The 18,284-nt window shown below is 35.4% G+C and overlaps 1 protein-coding gene across 2 annotated transcripts in view; it reads left to right on the top strand.

Annotated features, from left to right (window-relative positions):
- LOC111050811 (WD repeat-containing protein 3) overlaps positions 1 to 18,284 on the top strand; it is a 39,441-nt gene that overhangs the window by 13,254 nt on the left and 7,903 nt on the right. The window contains exons 6-12 of one of the 2 annotated variants that reach the window (XM_039421765.1): positions 43 to 245; positions 1,462 to 1,609; positions 4,420 to 4,613; positions 5,437 to 5,632; positions 6,492 to 6,719; positions 8,126 to 8,395; positions 15,995 to 16,240. In XM_039421765.1, the coding sequence (XP_039277699.1) occupies positions 43 to 245; positions 1,462 to 1,609; positions 4,420 to 4,613; positions 5,437 to 5,632; positions 6,492 to 6,719; positions 8,126 to 8,395; positions 15,995 to 16,240 (1,485 nt within the window). The remainder of the gene's footprint in view (positions 1 to 42; positions 246 to 1,461; positions 1,610 to 4,419; positions 4,614 to 5,436; positions 5,633 to 6,491; positions 6,720 to 8,125; positions 8,396 to 15,994; positions 16,241 to 18,284) is intronic. The other variant, XM_039421764.1, reaches the window with a different exon arrangement.

Raw genomic sequence — 18,284 nt, 5'->3', positions numbered from 1 at the left:
ATAAAAATGAATCTATCTGAATATAATTATTTGATTTTACAGTCTCCTCTACATTGTTCGAAAGCTGGATCAGTGCTGAGATCAACGAGAGGTCGAGTACTATTTATGACATCTGACAATACAGGATCAGTGTTGGCTGTCCATGGACCCAATGATAGTGTGGAACTCTTTCAATTCTTGTCGGACGCGCAAGCGAGGATCAAAATGAAAAAGCGGCTGAGAAAAGAGAAGAAAAAGGCGACCAAGTGAGTTGATTATATTGTTTTCGATTGATATCTTTACTAATATATAATATTATAAAGTAGCAGGTAACTCGTGCTCCGCAATGGTCTAATCAAAAACTTGACCGACTGAAATCTTGAAGAATTTAAAATAGACCTATAACCATCCTCGGTTAATTAAGAATCTGGACATATTCCTGACATTTCGTAAGTTTTCTGGACATATTGAGGAGATTTCATTTTTCAACACAAAATCTTTCCCGGTGGAAAGCATGGGCTACCTCTTTCCTGCTAGTTATTATATAAATTTGAGTTCAATAGAATCAAAATTGTAGAATTGTTGAATTAGAAATTAATTCCCTCTTCGTAATGTTCTGTTGTGATTTAATCTTTTGTCAGCAGTTGTGTCATCAAATTGAATGTCTTCAATCTACTCTGTTAATGAATGTTTTAATGTTTGTTCTGATTCTTTTCATTTTATTGGTTCGAATTTTTCTATTCTCTTGATTACCTGGTTCAAATTGAAAAACTAACTCTACCAGGTTTAATTCACAGCCGAAAGGCTCACTGCTCGGTGTATTTAAGTTTTAATTTTCCCAGCTAGAGTATATAAATCTCAATGTTTTTGGTTCGGTTGATTTAGATCTGGTGATCACTCCCACTCCGTTTTCTAATGAAATTAATATGAATTATAAATGAGTAAAAAAACTTGGTTGTAAATGAAATATTCGCAAATCTATGGATTATTACTAAATGAGCGCAAGATCCGATAAATTCATGATAGTTCTGTACTTCCATTCTGTAGTGTTTGATAAGATGAATGGGATGAGTAACGAACATTCTTTGTCTTCCAAGACATCGCATCACCAATATCTAAATTATATAAGCTGAAAGTAATAATGTTCTAAAATGATGTTTCGTTTTTCATGTAATTTCATATTTTATAAACATAAAATTCGGTCTCTCAGTTGTCATCTTCAACTTTATTTGTTTTTTCAACTTTATTTTTCATTTTCAAAAATAAAAATTCGTTGATCAAGATTCAAGGAATGCATTATTTGGGTAATTCAACAAGTATATATAACCTAATAAACATTTTTTTTCATAAATACATACATGGAGACAACAGGTTAAACCCTTATATGTCTCCTTGAAATATTACAACATTCTTCATTCAAAAATTAGATTCTTCATAGATATTAGCCAATTTATCAATGAACGTTATTTTTCTCAATGTTAGGGATGAGGAAACAGCTGAAGAAACTCAAGTGGATTACTCCAATGAGAAACCAATGCTCACTGACATTGTTAGAAGGCTGCAGATCATCAAAGCTGGTGGAAAAATCAAAAGTGTAGACATGGTTGCTGGTCGTGGACAGGAACTCAGAGTATGTAATCATTTTGTAATAATTCTATAAATTATTCATTTTATCATTCTATAAATTTCTAGCCTAGTAAAGAACGATCAAAAGATGCAGGGCAAACCTACTGTTGTTGAAAAAGAATTTGTTATATTCTTATTTTCAAAATTATCATTCTTACGAGTGATTAATGTTTGTTGAGTAGGCCGTTACTGTTCTGAAGAAATTCATAGATCTACTCGTCAATTTTTACAAAATAAAGTTTCTGCTCCAGCAATGGATAACATTCAAATTGCTTGAAGTTTATTAACTGAAAAAACTCACCTTAAAGTATTGCAGTATGCACAGCTCCAATTACCATGTTTTATAATCATGTTTTTTTTTGTCTGTAAGTCATTAGAACGCTAGTTTCAATCAATGAGCTTGTAATCTCACATTGTAGAGTAAAATATAGTGGAGCCTTTGTCAAAAGTATGGGCTACCTCTTTCCTGCTAGTTATTATATAAATTTGAGTTCAATAGAATCAAAATTGTAGAATTTGTTGAATTAGAAATTAATTCCCTCTTCGTAATGTTCTGTTGTGATTTAATCTTTTGTCAGCAGTTGTGTCATCAAATTGAATGTCTTCAATCTACTCTGTTAATGAATGTTTTAATGTTTGTTCTGATTCTTTTCATTTTATTGGTTCGAATTTTTCTATTCTCTTGATTACCTGGTTCAAATTGAAAAACTAACTCTACCAGGTTTAATTCACAGCCGAAAGGCTCACTGCTCGGTGTATTTAAGTTTTAATTTTCCCAGCTAGAGTATATAAATCTCAATGTTTTTGGTTCGGTTGATTTAGATCTGGTGATCACTCCCACTCCGTTTTCTAATGAAATTAATATGAATTATAAATGAGTAAAAAAACTTGGTTGTAAATGAAATATTCGCAAATCTATGGATTATTACTAAATGAGCGCAAGATCCGATAAATTCATGATAGTTCTGTACTTCCATTCTGTAGTGTTTGATAAGATGAATGGGATGAGTAACGAACATTCTTTGTCTTCCAAGACATCGCATCACCAATATCTAAATTATATAAGCTGAAAGTAATAATGTTCTAAAATGATGTTTCGTTTTTCATGTAATTTCATATTTTATAAATATAAAATTCGGTCTCTCAGTTGTCATCTTCAACTTTATTTGTTTTTTCAACTTTATTTTTCATTTTCAAAAATAAAAATTCGTTGATCAAGATTCAAGGAATGCATTATTTGGGTAATTCAACAAGTATATATAACCTAATAAACATTTTTTTTCATAAATACATACATGGAGACAACAGGTTAAACCCTTATATGTCTCCTTGAAATATTACAACATTCTTCATTCAAAAATTAGATTCTTCATAGATATTAGCCAATTTATCAATGAACGTTATTTTTCTCAATGTTAGGGATGAGGAAACAGCTGAAGAAACTCAAGTGGATTACTCCAATGAGAAACCAATGCTCACTGACATTGTTAGAAGGCTGCAGATCATCAAAGCTGGTGGAAAAATCAAAAGTGTAGACATGGTTGCTGGTCGTGGACAGGAACTCAGAGTATGTAATCATTTTGTAATAATTCTATAAATTATTCATTTTATCATTCTATAAATTTCTAGCCTAGTAAAGAACGATCAAAAGATGCAGGGCAAACCTACTGTTGTTGAAAAAGAATTTGTTATATTCTTATTTTCAAAATTATCATTCTTACGAGTGATTAATGTTTGTTGAGTAGGCCGTTACTGTTCTGAAGAAATTCATAGATCTACTCGTCAATTTTTACAAAATAAAGTTTCTGCTCCAGCAATGGATAACATTCAAATTGCTTGAAGTTTATTAAACTGAAAAAACTCACCTTAAAGTATTGCAGTTTGCACAGCTCCAATTACCATGTTTTATAATCATGTTTTTTTTTGTCTGTAAGTCATTAGAACGCTAGTTTCAATCAATGAGCTTGTAATCTCACATTGTAGCGTAAAATATAGTGGAGCCTTTGTCAAAAGTATGCATATCATCTGCACAAATCAGAAAATCTTTCGATTGATCAAGAACAATCTTTGCTATTTTACACTAATACAATGAAGCGATCTTATTGGTTATCGGATCTACTTTAGAGGTGGACCACTCTTTTAGTAACCAAATGAAGCGATTTGATTGGTTATTGGCTCTAATTCTTTGAAGTTGGACTACTTTTTTATCAATCAAATTGAGCGATTTGAATGGTTATCGGGTCTACTTCTTTAGAGGTGGACCACTTTTTTAGTAATCAAATGAAGCGATTTGATTGGTTATCGGGTCTACTTCTTTAGAGGTGGACCACTTTTTTAGTAATGAAATGAAGCGATGTGATTGGTTATCGGGTCTACTTCTTTAGAGGTGACCACTCTTTCAGTAATCAAATGAAGCGATGTGATTGGTTATCGGGTCTACTTCTTTAGAGGTGGACACCTTTTTTAGTAATCAAATGAAGCGATGTGATTGGTTATCGGGTCTACTTCTTTAGAGGTGGACCACTCTTTTAGTAATAAAATGAAGCGATTTGATCGGTTATTGGCTCTAATTCTTTAGAGGTGGACCACTTTTTTAGTAATCAAATGAAGCGATCTGATTGGTTATCGGGTCTACTTCTTTAGAGGTGGACCACTTTTTTAGCAATCAAATGAAGCGATTTGATTGGTTATAGGCTATATTGCTTTCTTTAGAGATGGTCCTTCAATCTGTTCAATTAGCTATAGTCATGTCTATGTACTTACATAAAAATCATATAAATACAGAGTTTTCATAGTGCACATTTACTTGCTCAGGTAGCTGTTTCGCTGAGGAATAACAGCATTGAATTGTACTCGATCCAAATGCAGCCGAAAACTGCGGCTGAGCCGGAGTGCTTGCGTCGAATCGTCACTCAGGGACATCGCTCCGAAGTCAGATGTGTGGCATTCAGTTCCGATAACTTGGCGCTCGTTTCTGGCAGTGCCGAAACTTTGAAAATGTGGAACAGGTATAATCAAATATTATTTATTGTTGACACCACTGATTTGCTGTTTGCAAATTTAATAAAATGTTGTTTTCAAGAGTGTGAATAATTTGACTAGACAATTGAACAATGTATGTTTTATATAATAAAAATTTTCAAAAGTTGAATAATTTGATTAGACATCTATTAAACAATGTAACTTTTATAAGGGAATATATATATAATATTTATTGCTTTCATGTACCGTAGCCCAAATTTTAGGCATCTTCAAATGACTACTTCTTTCACTTACAGAAAAGACAGTATTCTTCAATTATAATTAACTATAATCTTCCAATCGATTCTCTCGATTTTTATCTGAGCGTTTTCCAAAATTATTTTTAATTCATTATTATTAAATCAACTATGTGCCGGTTGCACAAAAGTCGGTAAAATCTTAATCATGATTAAATTCCTCAAGAACCAATAAGAAAAGGGGTTTCTGGCATTTAATCGGGATTGAAAGTTAACAGATTTCGGAGATTTTTGTGCAACCAGACTGTTAATTTTGGTTATACTTTTCTAATACTCAATATACGGCTGTAGCTGGTTATTTAAATTGTTATTTTTTTCTGTCAAAGACAATTTGTAAATGAATATTCAGTAAATTTTTCAGTTCAGAATTATTTTTGGGATGAATGGACGCATCAAAATGCTCCTCCATGTTATACTTCTATTTATGTTCCAAATAATTTAATATCAGGCGATTTTATTCCCCTTAGATTGTACAGAGTTATTCCTCAAATAATTGCCACATACCTTAAAGTATAGTTTGTGTTGAAATGTAATAGAATATGTTTGTTTGCAGGCCTTCACTTGCATGCTTGCGAACAGTTGAGTCTGGTTATGCATTGTCTGTTTCATTTGTGCCGGGAGATCGGCATGCTTTGGTTGGAACCAAACAAGGCAATCTACAAATTATTGATATAGCCTCTGGAGATCTTCTGGAAGATATACCAGCCCACACATCTGAGCTCTGGACCATTACTCTTCTGCCAGATCAGGTATGACATTTTTCAGACTCCAAATAGACCAATAATATTTCCAAATAAAGTTGTTGAGCAAGCTATACAAAATTAAACTCTTATCATTTACTTAATAATAACAAGCCAACTATGGGAAGTGGTTAACTCAGCGTAAATAAATGAAATATAATCGCTTAGATTTGGTCAGTGACAACCGATGAGGAAAGAGAGTCTGTTAAATGCTCTAGCTAACTGTACTAACTGATGTTTTAAGCTTCAAGAGCATTTCCCCGGTATTCAAAACTTATCAAACTCCAAAACTGTTCATACTGAATTCAAATATTCATCTCCCATCTTTCATTCCATTACCCAGGCATAAGGCTAATGCTAATCCAAGGAGACAAATTTTAAAATTTATAATATTTTAGGATAATTATATTGATGAAGAACAATAGATAAGTATTATAGAGTAAAAAAACGAAGGCAATCCTTTGAATAGGTTAATCATAGAAGATTTTGTTCACTGAGAATTCAATGTTTTCAAGTTTTGAAAACTTTACAGTTTACAGTTTGGTGCAATATTTTTATTCTTTTAGTATTATATATTTATCTGGTGGAATTTGATTCAAAGTGAAGCAATGTAACCTACCTTTTAGACATTGGCTTACTACTATCAAAACTCGGAAAGGGGACAGTTTTGGGCTAGGCCTGTTGGTCCTTTTCTTATCATTTGTATTTGATTTTTGCATTGATTAATGTGAATGTGAATGAATTTTCAACATTACTCACTTTATGGTGTTGCGGTTTTGTGTGTAATATACGTTATAATCCATTATTGAAGTTCAATAAGTATTTATTCATGGAAAACAATATAAAAACGTCTATGTTAATTTTGCAGACAGGTGTTGCTACTGGGGGCGGAGACTCGACTGTCAAGTTTTGGAAACTAGAGCTTGTACCTGATTCGACAAACGAATCAAAAGCCAAAGTTCTCTCCTTGCTGCACACTCGAACTTTGAAGGTGGACGAACCGGTGCTTTGTGTCAGAATCTCTCCCAACTCAAAGCTGATCGCTGTTGCTCTGCTTGATTGCACTGTTAAAATCTTCTTCCTAGATACTTTCAAGGTAAGTGGTTTCGTTGCTCAAATTGTCAATATATGAGAGAAAATCAACGCAATGAGGAAAAATCTCATTTTTTTTATTTCGAGAAATCTTGTCAAAACTAAAGTATCAAGTTCAAATGCACACTTGATATAGTGAGGTCCACGTTATAATGGCAGTGGATGAAGATAGAAGAATAGCGATGCCGATTCTCTGCATTAATTAATTATATTTCTACACTGTCAGAAAAATAATTGGCATCGTTGTGGACCTAGAAAAGGATAATACCACCGGCTTTGTCGAATGATAGACAAGGATAGCAAAACCAAAGTTGATCAAATACTGTCATTATAACGTGGACCTCACTATAGTTTCTACACTTTTCAAACGGGACTCAAAATTTTGTCATCTAACAATCGGAAAAGAATCTCAATCATTTTTCTATATTTTTTAGAGTTGATGATTGGTAGTCAATAACATCACGTTACAAAATTGGGAAGTTGATTTGAAATACAAATCGACACAATTCCATATATAGATGGTTTTAATGACCTTCTCTGCCTCCTTAGTTGCATGACACAGAGCTTGGCTTTGGATCGGGTGGCTGCCGAATCAAATACCACTGAAGCCGAAGAATTTTTTTGCTAATGTTCTCAGTCACTTAATATCCATTATTTTTTCACATTATTCAGGACTAAATCTGAAAAGTTGATATGGTATGTGGAAAACACACATCCCAGTGGAATGAAATTCCATCTATCCCTGTATTTTGCAGATCCGTTATGAGGACTTTTTAATAATTATTGATATTGAACGATGTGAAAGAGGGCCACAGACAAATTGAATAAATGCTCAGAAGTCCACAGACAAATTAAATAAGTGCTCAGAAAATACATTGTAGAACGGGCCATTCTAAACTGAACCACTCGATCCCATACAAAATATAAGTAGAAAGAAAAATAAAAATCTTAGTACCCTTTTTTAAATATTTAATCACAACATGTTTCGGACATTGATGCCATTTTCAAGTTATTAAAGTTATAAAACTAGCACTATACAGAAAAGAGATAAAATATAAGTATGTTTATGAGAATTGAAATTGATTTATTGAGTTTACTCTTTTGTGGATGTTGCCCACATGAGCTTTTTGCTTGTGCATGGGTAATGGAAATCGCATCGATGAATTGATGAGATGATCCATGAGGACTTGAATGCCATCGGCGGGATTCGAATCCACCAACCAGACGATGCTATGAGACAGAAGTTTTTAACGCTCCTTACCACTAGAGCAACCTGGCCGGAAAATCAAATACTGCTATTACGATACTATATTGCTATTACGATATGTTACTGCTATTATTTGATTTTCAATTTTTTCGTACGATACAGCTATTATTTGATTTCACTTGTGTGTTTCGTGTCTATTACAGTTTTTCCTGTCGTTGTATGGCCATAAACTGCCAGTGTTGTGCATGGACATTTCCTACGACTCAACCCTGATCGCGACAGGAAGCAGCGATCGTAACGTGAAAATCTGGGGCCTTGATTTCGGAGACTGTCACAAGTCGATCTTCGCCCATGACGACTCTGTAACAGGCCTGGCTTTTGTACCGCGCACACATTACTTCTTCACTTGCGGCAAGGATGGATGTGTGAAGGAGTGGGATGCTGACAATTTCGAGAAAATTCTTACTATAAAGGTAATGTTTGTTTAATTTATTACTACCAGGTAACCCGTGCTCCGCAAGGGTCTATTTAAAAACTTGACTCACTGAATCGTGAAGAATTTAAAATAGACCTATAACCATCCTCGGTAAATTAAGAATCAATATACAAAATTTCGGTCCAGTAGTTGAGATGTTATGATGTGAATTTCCTATCTCGCACGTGTATAAGCCAATTCTTTCCTTTATTATATTACAGATTAATTGCACCACATCAATCAATTCCATCATAGCTATGCAAATCACAAGTCACATTACAGGAACTTTTTTTTATTGTATCAGTGTGATGATATTGAATCATCATATGACTAGTGTTTTCTTCTTATGTTTCTGTTATCAGATGTTGAACTATTTATTCTAATTTTGAATCTGTTATGAATTCATTACTGATCAATAAAGCCTAGAATGCAGAGGTTTTTCATTACAATTTATTGATCAGTAATCCAAAATCATCAAATCAATTCATCTTATCAAATACGAGTCAATCAATTTCTATTCTCTATTTCACAATTTCTATTCAACAACAAATGTATAATCTTCAAATCTTTTCTGGAAACGAAAACTGAAAATTCGCGTTACGATGGACAAATTTTTGAAACCAGACAAGTTTGATGGTGATCCGAATTCTCCAACAGCTCTACAAGAATGGAACTTCTGGCTAAAGACTTTTGAGAATTTCATCGCATCTTTTGATGAAGAAGACATCGATGATGAAAGTAAGTTGCGGTTGCTTACCAACTTTCTATCTCATTCTGTTTATCAAACAATTGCCGACAAAAATTCATATACTTCGGCTATTGACGCACTAAAATCTGCATATGTAAAACCAATAAATGAAATATTCGCTAGACATAAATTGGCAACTAGAAAACAGTCTTCAGATGAGACAATTGACCAATATAACCAAGCTTTACAACAACTGAGTAAGAATTGTGGGTTTGCAGATGTTGATTCTGAAACTCATAGGAAAACATACATTCGTGATTCATTTATCCGGGGCCTCAGCTCTCATCAGATAAGACTGAGACTTTTGGAGTTTGACAAGCTAACTCTTGATGAAGCTATTGAAAAAGCACGTGCCTTGGAATCTGCCAGAAATCAATCAGCTTCTTACTCTTCTGAAATAACTCTTAATGCCACTTCAAATAATTCTTCAGAAAATTCATGTAAAGAAACAAATTTGTCAGCTGTAAAAACTGGAAGCTCAAGTTTTCAAAAATGTTATTTTTGTGGTCGTCAGCGACATAAAACACGTCAGCAGTGCCCTGCACTAAATGACTCATGCGAAAAATGCCAGAAAATAGGTCATTGGAAAAATGTCTGCAAATCTACTAAAACTTCTTCATCTTCGGCGCTTATTGCAGCCTCTACTGTTCTTGAAAATGCTACAGTACAAGCTCAGGTAAACAACATTCCTACTTCTGCTTTGATAGATACAGGAAGCTCTGAGACATTTATTTCACACTGTTTTGCTAAAAAATGTGGACTTGAAATGTACCCTACAACTGGTGCAGTGTCCATGGCTTCAACATCACTAAGAAAGAACATTTCCTTTTATTGTGTAGCTCATTGTCATCAACATCGGGACCAGTGACAGCCTCTTTACCGGATCCAGCATTGTTGACAGCACCATCATCAACTCCATCATCATCATTGATGGCATCCTCATTGACAGCATCATCATCGACATCAGCATCGGTAACAGCCCCTTTGCCAGCACCAACATCACCAGTTCAAGGGATGGCTGCATCAGTGGCACTGCCTGTGTGTCATCTTATGCGGGTTCGGCAGCCACCCACAGCTACACTGATGTGGCACAGTGTCACATGTGAGGATGTCCTGCAGATCACCATGGGCCTCAAGTGTTCGGCAAGCAAGGACATTTATTGTATGTCAAGTAATTTCTTGAAACGTATCATTAAGTTTATATTGATCCCTTTGACTCAATGTATAAATGAGTGTCTAGCTCAGAATGTTTTCCCAGATGAGTTGAAGTTGGCAAGGGTTGTACCAATTTATAAGAAGGGTTCTCGCCTGGATCCTAACAACTATAGACCAGTCTCAATTTTGCCAGTTCTGTCAAAAATATTTGAGATCATAATAGCTGGCCAATTGTATGAGTTCTGTGAGCTGAATGGTCTGTTTGCTGACACTCAATTTGGGTTTAGGGCTGGACGGCCGACAGTGGGTGCTGTCGAATGTATAATTAAAGGGATATGTGATAGTTTTGAAGGGGGGAGCCTTGCTGGGCTGACGCTATGTGATCTCAGCAAGGCTTTTGACACCCTGGATCATGAAATCTTGCTGTCTAAGTTGATTCTCTATGGTGTGGTTGGTGGCCCTCTCCAGCTTCTGCGCTCATACTTGGGTGGACGCAGGCAGGCTGTTCGGGCAGGTGGTGGGCTCTCACGGGTTAGAGCCCTGAGTTATGGGGTGCCCCAGGGATCTGTGCTGGGACCCCTTCTGTTTCTGATTATGATCAATGATGTTGCCCTTTCAGATCATAGGATAGTTGTATGCTACGCCGATGACACCTCTATCATGGATGTTGGCAGGAATATGCATGAGGTCCAGGACTTGATGAATGCATCCAGAGGGGCGGCTGCCGACTGGTTTGCTGCTAACCGGTTTGCCTTAACAGTGAAAAGACACAAACCATTGTCTTCAGCCTTAGGAATGGGATGCAGTATGAGTTCCCTCCTGTAAAGCTCTTGGGCTTCCATCTTGATAGGAAACTTTCTTGGAGGGAGCATATACAGAGTGTCTGCTGCAGGTTGAACAGAGTCCTGTTTCTGCTGAGGAGCCTGAAGAGCTGTGTTCCCGAGGCATATCTCCGTATGAGCTACCATGCGTTCTTCCACAGTGTGATGTCATATGGCATCACACTCTGGGGTGGAGCTGCTGAGGTGGGGGCTACAAAAAAAGGCTGTGAGAATTCTGTGTGGTGCTGGATACCTAGCCCCTTGTAGGCCACTCTTTGTTAAGCAGCGTATTTTGACTGTGGTTGGCCTCTTCATTTTCAGGTCTGTGATTGGGGCAGTTGGGGAGGTGGGTGTCCTGCCTACAAGGGGTGATGTCCATGGGCATAATACCCGTAATAGGAATAGGCTCGACCTCCCGTATTGCAGGCTTGGAAGAACTCAGGTTAGTTCGGCTTACATGGTGGGAAAGATCATCAACAAGCTGATCGGGGACTCTGCCACTGGCAAGCCTGAGGAGAAAGTTGAGGCTGTTCCTTGAGGATCACCCGTTTTATGCGCTGAATGAGTTTTTCAGTTGTAAAAGTGCTGCTTTGGAGCGGTATTTTACTTGATGCCTGCTCTTGCCTTGAGTGCATGCTTATTCTTTCATTTTTAATGACTTGTCTATCTGTGCCCATCCAATGTGGTTCACATTATGGACAGAAACAAACATAATAATAATAATAATAATAATAATAATAAGATACACACATCTTGACGCATATCCCCTCCCTAGTCTTGAAGATATTGTTTCTAAGGTCTCAAAAAAACTCTGTATTCACCACTATTGACTTGAAAAGCGCTTACCACCAGGTACCCCTACGAGAAAAAGATCGACCTTTCACTGCATTTGAGGCATGTGGCCGTTTGTATCAATTTCGAAGGCTTGCTTTTGGTCTGACAGATGGTGTACCCACTTTTCAGCGAGTCATTGATAATGTTATTAATAATGAAAAACTTGAAAAAACGTATGCATACCTGGATGATGTGACAATATGTGGTAAGAATCAGAAGGAACATGATTTGAATCTCAAAAAATTCTTAGATGCAGTACAAAAATATAATTTTACAATCAATACAGAAAAAAGCAAATATTCACTTACTTCAATAAGCTTGCTTGGCTATAAAATTGAAAATGGGACAATTTCTCCTGACCTTGAACGTCTGAAACCATTGCTCAACCTTCCACCCCCAGATAATAGAAAGGCTCTTGAGCGAACAATTGGAATGTTTGCACACTATTCCAAATGGATATCCAATTATTCAGATAAAGCTAAACGGCCTTTCCTTTGACTTCTGAAGCTATAGCTGACTTCAATCAACTCAAAACTGAGATTTCTAAGGCAGTAGTTAGTACAATTGACGACTTTGAACCTTTTGTGGTTGAAACAGATGCATCTGATTTTTCAATTTCAGCTGTCCTATCACAGTGTGGACGTCCAGTAGCATTCTTTTCTCAGAAGCTGAATGATAGTGAGCGTAAACATTCATCCATTGAAAAAGAGGCTTTTGCTATTATGTGTGCTCTTAAAAAGTGGAGACATTTCTTACTTGGAAGATTCTTCAAAATTATCACTGACCAGCGCTCTGTATCATTCATGTTTGATATGACTCATCAAAATAAAATAAAAAATGAAAAAATACAACGATGGCGATTGGAGATGTCATGCTACAATTACGAAATAATTTACAGACCAGGAAAGGACAACCAAGTAGCAGATGCACTTTCCAGAGTGTGTAATGCAACTCAAACCGATAAATTACACTCCCTACACTGTGACTTGTGTCACCCTGGAGTGACCAGAATGATTCATTGGGTAAGAACTTATAATTTACCCTATTCAGTTGAGGATGTCAGAAAAATGACTTCTTCATGTCAAACATGTAATGCCATAAAACCTCAATTTTTCAAGAAATTGAAATCTACTCTCATAAAGGCGGCACATCCATTTGAAAGATTAAGCGTGGACTTCAAGGGTCCTCTTCCATCAAAAACTAAAAACAAATATTTGTTGACAATAATTGATGAGTACTCTAGGTTTCCGTTTGCATACCCTTGTCCGAATATGAATTCATCAACTGTAATTCAGTGCCTTGTGAACTTGTTTACCACATTTGGTTTACCTTCTTATGTACATACTGACAATGGAACCTCTTTCAAATCCAGAGAGCTGCAGGAATTCCTTCATAATCGAGGAGTAGCCACTTCCATGTCATCACCTTATAACGCACCAGGAATGGCCAAATCGAACGAGAAAATGGTACAATTTGGCGCACAGTGTCTCTTACATTGAAGCATAGAAATTTGGATGTATCTGATTGGGAATCTGTGCTCCCAGATTCTCTACATTCTATTCGATCCCTATTGTGCACGGCTACTAATGAGACGCCACATGATAGGATGTTCCGACACTATAGACAATCATCTAATGGTATAGCACTTCCAACCTGGCTTGCCCCTTCAAACAAAGTCCTAATGAAAGTACCTATACGAAGAAGTAAATTCGATCCATTGGTCGAGGAGGTGGATATTCTTCAAATCAACCCACAATATGCCAAGGTACCGCTTAGTGATGGAAGAGAGACAACTGTATCATTGAAAAACCTTGCCCCTCGAGGAGAAGAGAGCATTCAAGAAGATAACGATAAAAATCAAGATGATACAAATGCAGGATCAAGCCTTAGTGATCACGCAGAGCCTGAGAACAATCAAGAAAATTATCATGAAAACCAAGATGAAACAAATACAGGATTCCCCCTCAGTGATGAAGAAGAGCCTCCTGATGGCACCCTGCGAAGATCTTATAGAGAGCGCAAAATGCCTTCTTATTTTTTGAAAGACTATTCATTGAATTCCTAAAGACGGGAAGAATGTGATGATATTGAATCATCATATGACTAGTGTTTTCTTCTTATGTTTCTGTTATCAGATGTTGAACTATTTATTCTAATTTTGAATCTGTTATGAATTCATTACTGATCAATAAAGCCTAGAATGCAGAGGTTTTTCATTACAATCAGTTAATTTGTTTTTCTTTGAGAAAGTTTCACTGTCATGATGGCCTCAAGATGTCACAGTGATTAATTAGATTAAAATTTTCATCATAGTATAGTCTGTATAGTATTCTCAAGTATTTTTTTTGCTGTGAGCCTGTGCGTTTTTTTTGTATAATAGGTATAGCTTCATTAGCATTATTAAATTTTTAGCATTGTAATTTCTTTGTTAGCATTATCAATTGTATATCAATTCATATACTGACCTGAATTGATACAGAATAAATAAACTGCAACTTACTGCCAACACACAAGGAATCTTATGTTGGCAGTGGCAAGTATTACAGTGATGTTATTGATGCAGTTAAGTTACAATCAATGTTATTTTTATTGTATTGTAAAAATATGTATTTGTAATTTTTGGCAATAAATTCAATTCAAAATACCGTATTATGAACTCGCTTAAATGGATTTGGATGATAAACTATTATCGGACGTTTGCTTGCCGCTGGCACAGGCGAGACAACTCAATGTTCCTTCACTTAGAATTAAGATGCTCTATCTCTATTCCAAAAAGCTTGCTTTTATGTATCCTGTAACAGTTATCGAAGATTTTCAGTTAATCGCTACCTACATCCATGCTACAATGGGAGATTTATAAGATTTCATTCAATCGCTTTGCGATGTTGCCGGATTTGTCCCCATGTTACGTCTGGCTAAACTTAGTAAGTTTTAGTTGTGTTAGAAAGAAAGTACTTTTCTGTACCAGAGAGAAAAATACGATTTGACATTGTTTCTAAAAACCAGTAAACAACTAATCTTTTAATGAAATACTATAGGCCTAATATTGTCTAGGAATATCACGAATTTATTAAAAAGTTTCATACATGTTTCAATACCTATGGTGTCATCTTCAGGTTCATTTTTGGTCTGTTGGTTAGAAAGTACTTCTGAAGCAGATTCTATATTAAAACCAAGGTTGTTGATAGATTTTATTGAGTCTATTATACTTTGTGTAATATACTGTATTATTCTTTTTCTGTTACCAAAATCATCCATCTGTATTATTCAACAAATAGTACAAAAACATCATTATTTAGTAGGCCTACTACAGTACAATAAAATTTGAAAGGGTTTCTTGTCTACTATCATACTGATTTGATAACTTTTGAAAAATTGAAAACTTTTCAAACATTGATTATAGCTTGCTACCGTACTTAATGTTTCCCTACTTTACTGGCAAATGCTAATGTCAACAATGGATATTGCTTTATCTATTGTTATGGATTGTATTGGGAGAGATATTCTTTTGGATGTTCTGCTTCGTCTTATTACCCAATTTTACTTCTTATTATTTGTTACTGTTTTCTATTTTTCCTCTTTTAACTCATTATTTTGTGTATCTTTGTTCCTTTTTCATAAACTTGTTACATAATTACATTCTTACTTATTTTCTATTTGTAAGTTACAATTATTTATCTTTTGTAATTCAGTATTTTTTCTTTATCTTCTTAATACAAGTTCACGATCAAACATTAGTCTTGTGATCTTCACGTTCTTTTGAACAATTTATAATTTTATTCTTGTAAATATTATATGATTGTTTGTATGAATTTGTAAAAAAAACAAATTTGAATTTCAATTATATATAAATAAAATATATGTGACAGAGTTGATTATCAGTTTTGTATTTATATATTTTTATGTTATTGATTTTAATTGAATATTAATTCTGATCTTGTATAATAACTATTGACTATTAACTATTTATATATTTTTATGTTATTGATTTTAATTGAATATTAATTCTGATCTTGTATAATAACATTGACTATTGCAGAGTCATCATGGCGAGGCATATGGTTTGGCGGTGTCGTCGAATGGTCACTTTGTGGCAAGCTGCGGCCAGGACAGAGTGATCCGGATGTACGAGAAGACAGACGAGCCACTCGTGCTGGAGGACGAGAGAGAGGTCGAGCGAGAGGAAGAGGAGAATGCCACTCTGGCCACCGGGCAGGAGACCACCGTGCCCGGGCATGCCGACCTCAATCTCGCCTCTCGAAAAACCGTCACTGCTGAGAAATCGGTCAGTTAATGATAATTATATAATCGGTCAGATATACTGTTCCTGCCAATTATAAATCATGAAATTGAAACACATTGGGTCGATTGATTAAAAACTAAAATCTACAACTTGTCATTAGTTTTAGCTATACAAATAAGATCATATAGCTGACTCGAATCCTAGCACTTGCTTAAAAAATTACATAGGGCCGGCTTCCGAGCTGGGAATTCAGCTAAGTCTAGACTTCAAACAGCTGGAGTCAGAAAATTGGCTTACCGAAACGGGGCGTAGTCGCAGTTTTTATAACAGTAGTCGCAGTTTTTATTTTCTGATTTCTATAATTGGAAACGCTTTTCCTTGTTGACGAAATGAAACATTCCTCAATAATACAAAATAACTGAAACTTTACACTCTTTTCTCTTTATTTTATTTTGTGTTCAATTCTCTAGTTTTTCGAAATCTATATAAATAAAAACTAAGCCTCAAATTTTGACTTTCAATAACTTTTTATGTGTGCACCGAATTTGATGATTTTTTAGTTGTGTGCATAATGTTCAGGACCAGGTTTATGGCCTATCAAATTTATAATCCGACTTCAGGACTCTTCCCTGAGGTCCTTCAAAGTTCAGATGTAATTCTTACGGGAGAAGATTTGTGAGCTGGCCACACACAGAAATAAAAATCAGCTGTTATAATCATTGCGTCATACAACAGCCGTCGGTAGATAGTAGGCAAGAGTGTGTGCTGCTCCATAACCAACAATGTATTTTATTCTAAACGCCCCGACTAAAAACAAAATGACTGTTCTGTGTATAACCAGAGAAAACTCCTATAATGAGAATAACAACGTAGTGCATTTATAATATCACGCATAAGTTAGCATAAGTTAGTTCTGCATTGTCCCACCAGATCGCATAAGCATGTCAACAGTCGCTTGTAACGGCTTGAAATGAGTGGAAGGAGAAAAGTGGGCTGGCATGGGAATATGGAAGGAGAGTGTCTTTTGATCCGGTTTTTTATAGCTGCATCTGGCAGCCTGCCAGGCTTTCAACTCATTTCTGAGGAAGCCTCAACAATAATAATTATTGCAAGCAAAACCAAAGGCCAATTAGTGGCCTATTATAAAAGACAAACAATTTCATTCCTTTGTGACATGTAGCTTTCTGCTCTGACAACACTAGAGCTGAATTATGAATATATATAATTTCTATTTTTCTATAATCTGTTGATATGATAAGTTCTTTAATATGATAAGGAGAAGAAAAGGAGGATGATAAGAATAATGAGAAAAATAAGAAGATTTTATTATTATTCTCAGCTCTTCATCTTCTTCACGTTCTCTTCCTCTTCCTCCTCCATTCTCATCTTCATTTTCTTCTTCTTCTCCTTATTCTTCTTCTGCTATTTCTTTGTTTCTTCTTTTTCTCCTCCTCTTCTTCCTCCTCCTAGAAGAATAAGAAGACACGAAGAAATAGCAGAAGAAGAATAAGATGGAGATGAATAAAATGAAGATAAAAATGGAGGAGGAGGAGCTGAAGGAAGAGGAGGAGAAGGAGAAGAAGAAGAAGAATAAGAAGAAGAGGAAGGAGAAGAAGAGGAAGAAGAAGAAGAAGGGGAAGAAGAAGAAGAAGAAGAAGAAGGGGAAGAAGGAGGTGATGGAGTAGGAGGAAGTGTGAGTGTTAACTATTGTTAACTATTATTAGGAGGAGAATCTCTTTTTTCAGAAAAATTATGGCTTCCATATACTTGATCAGGAAATAGTTTTCTGGTTGAATCTCTCTAATTAGAAACTACAACAAAATATAAGGGTGAATATAATTATATTAAAGCATGCATACCGCGTGGGGAATTTTCAGTAATTATTGAGAATTGTATTGAATACTTGCTCTCGTATTGTGAAACACATATTTCTCATTTATAATTTGTGAGAGGAATTCTCAAATGATACTTGTTCTCTTATTGTTAAACTCTCATTCTTTTTTTTTTATTTGTGAAAAGGAAAACCAACTCTTCATGATCCAATAATAATGTATTTAATAAAAATGAATCATTAATTGAAAAGTAT

The sequence above is a fragment of the Nilaparvata lugens genome, chromosome 2 (genome assembly GCF_014356525.2).
Source record: "Nilaparvata lugens isolate BPH chromosome 2, ASM1435652v1, whole genome shotgun sequence".
NCBI classification, from domain to species: domain Eukaryota; kingdom Metazoa; phylum Arthropoda; class Insecta; order Hemiptera; family Delphacidae; genus Nilaparvata; species Nilaparvata lugens.
Note: the sequence above shows the minus strand (reverse complement) of the source record. Positions and strands in the feature narration are given on the sequence as shown.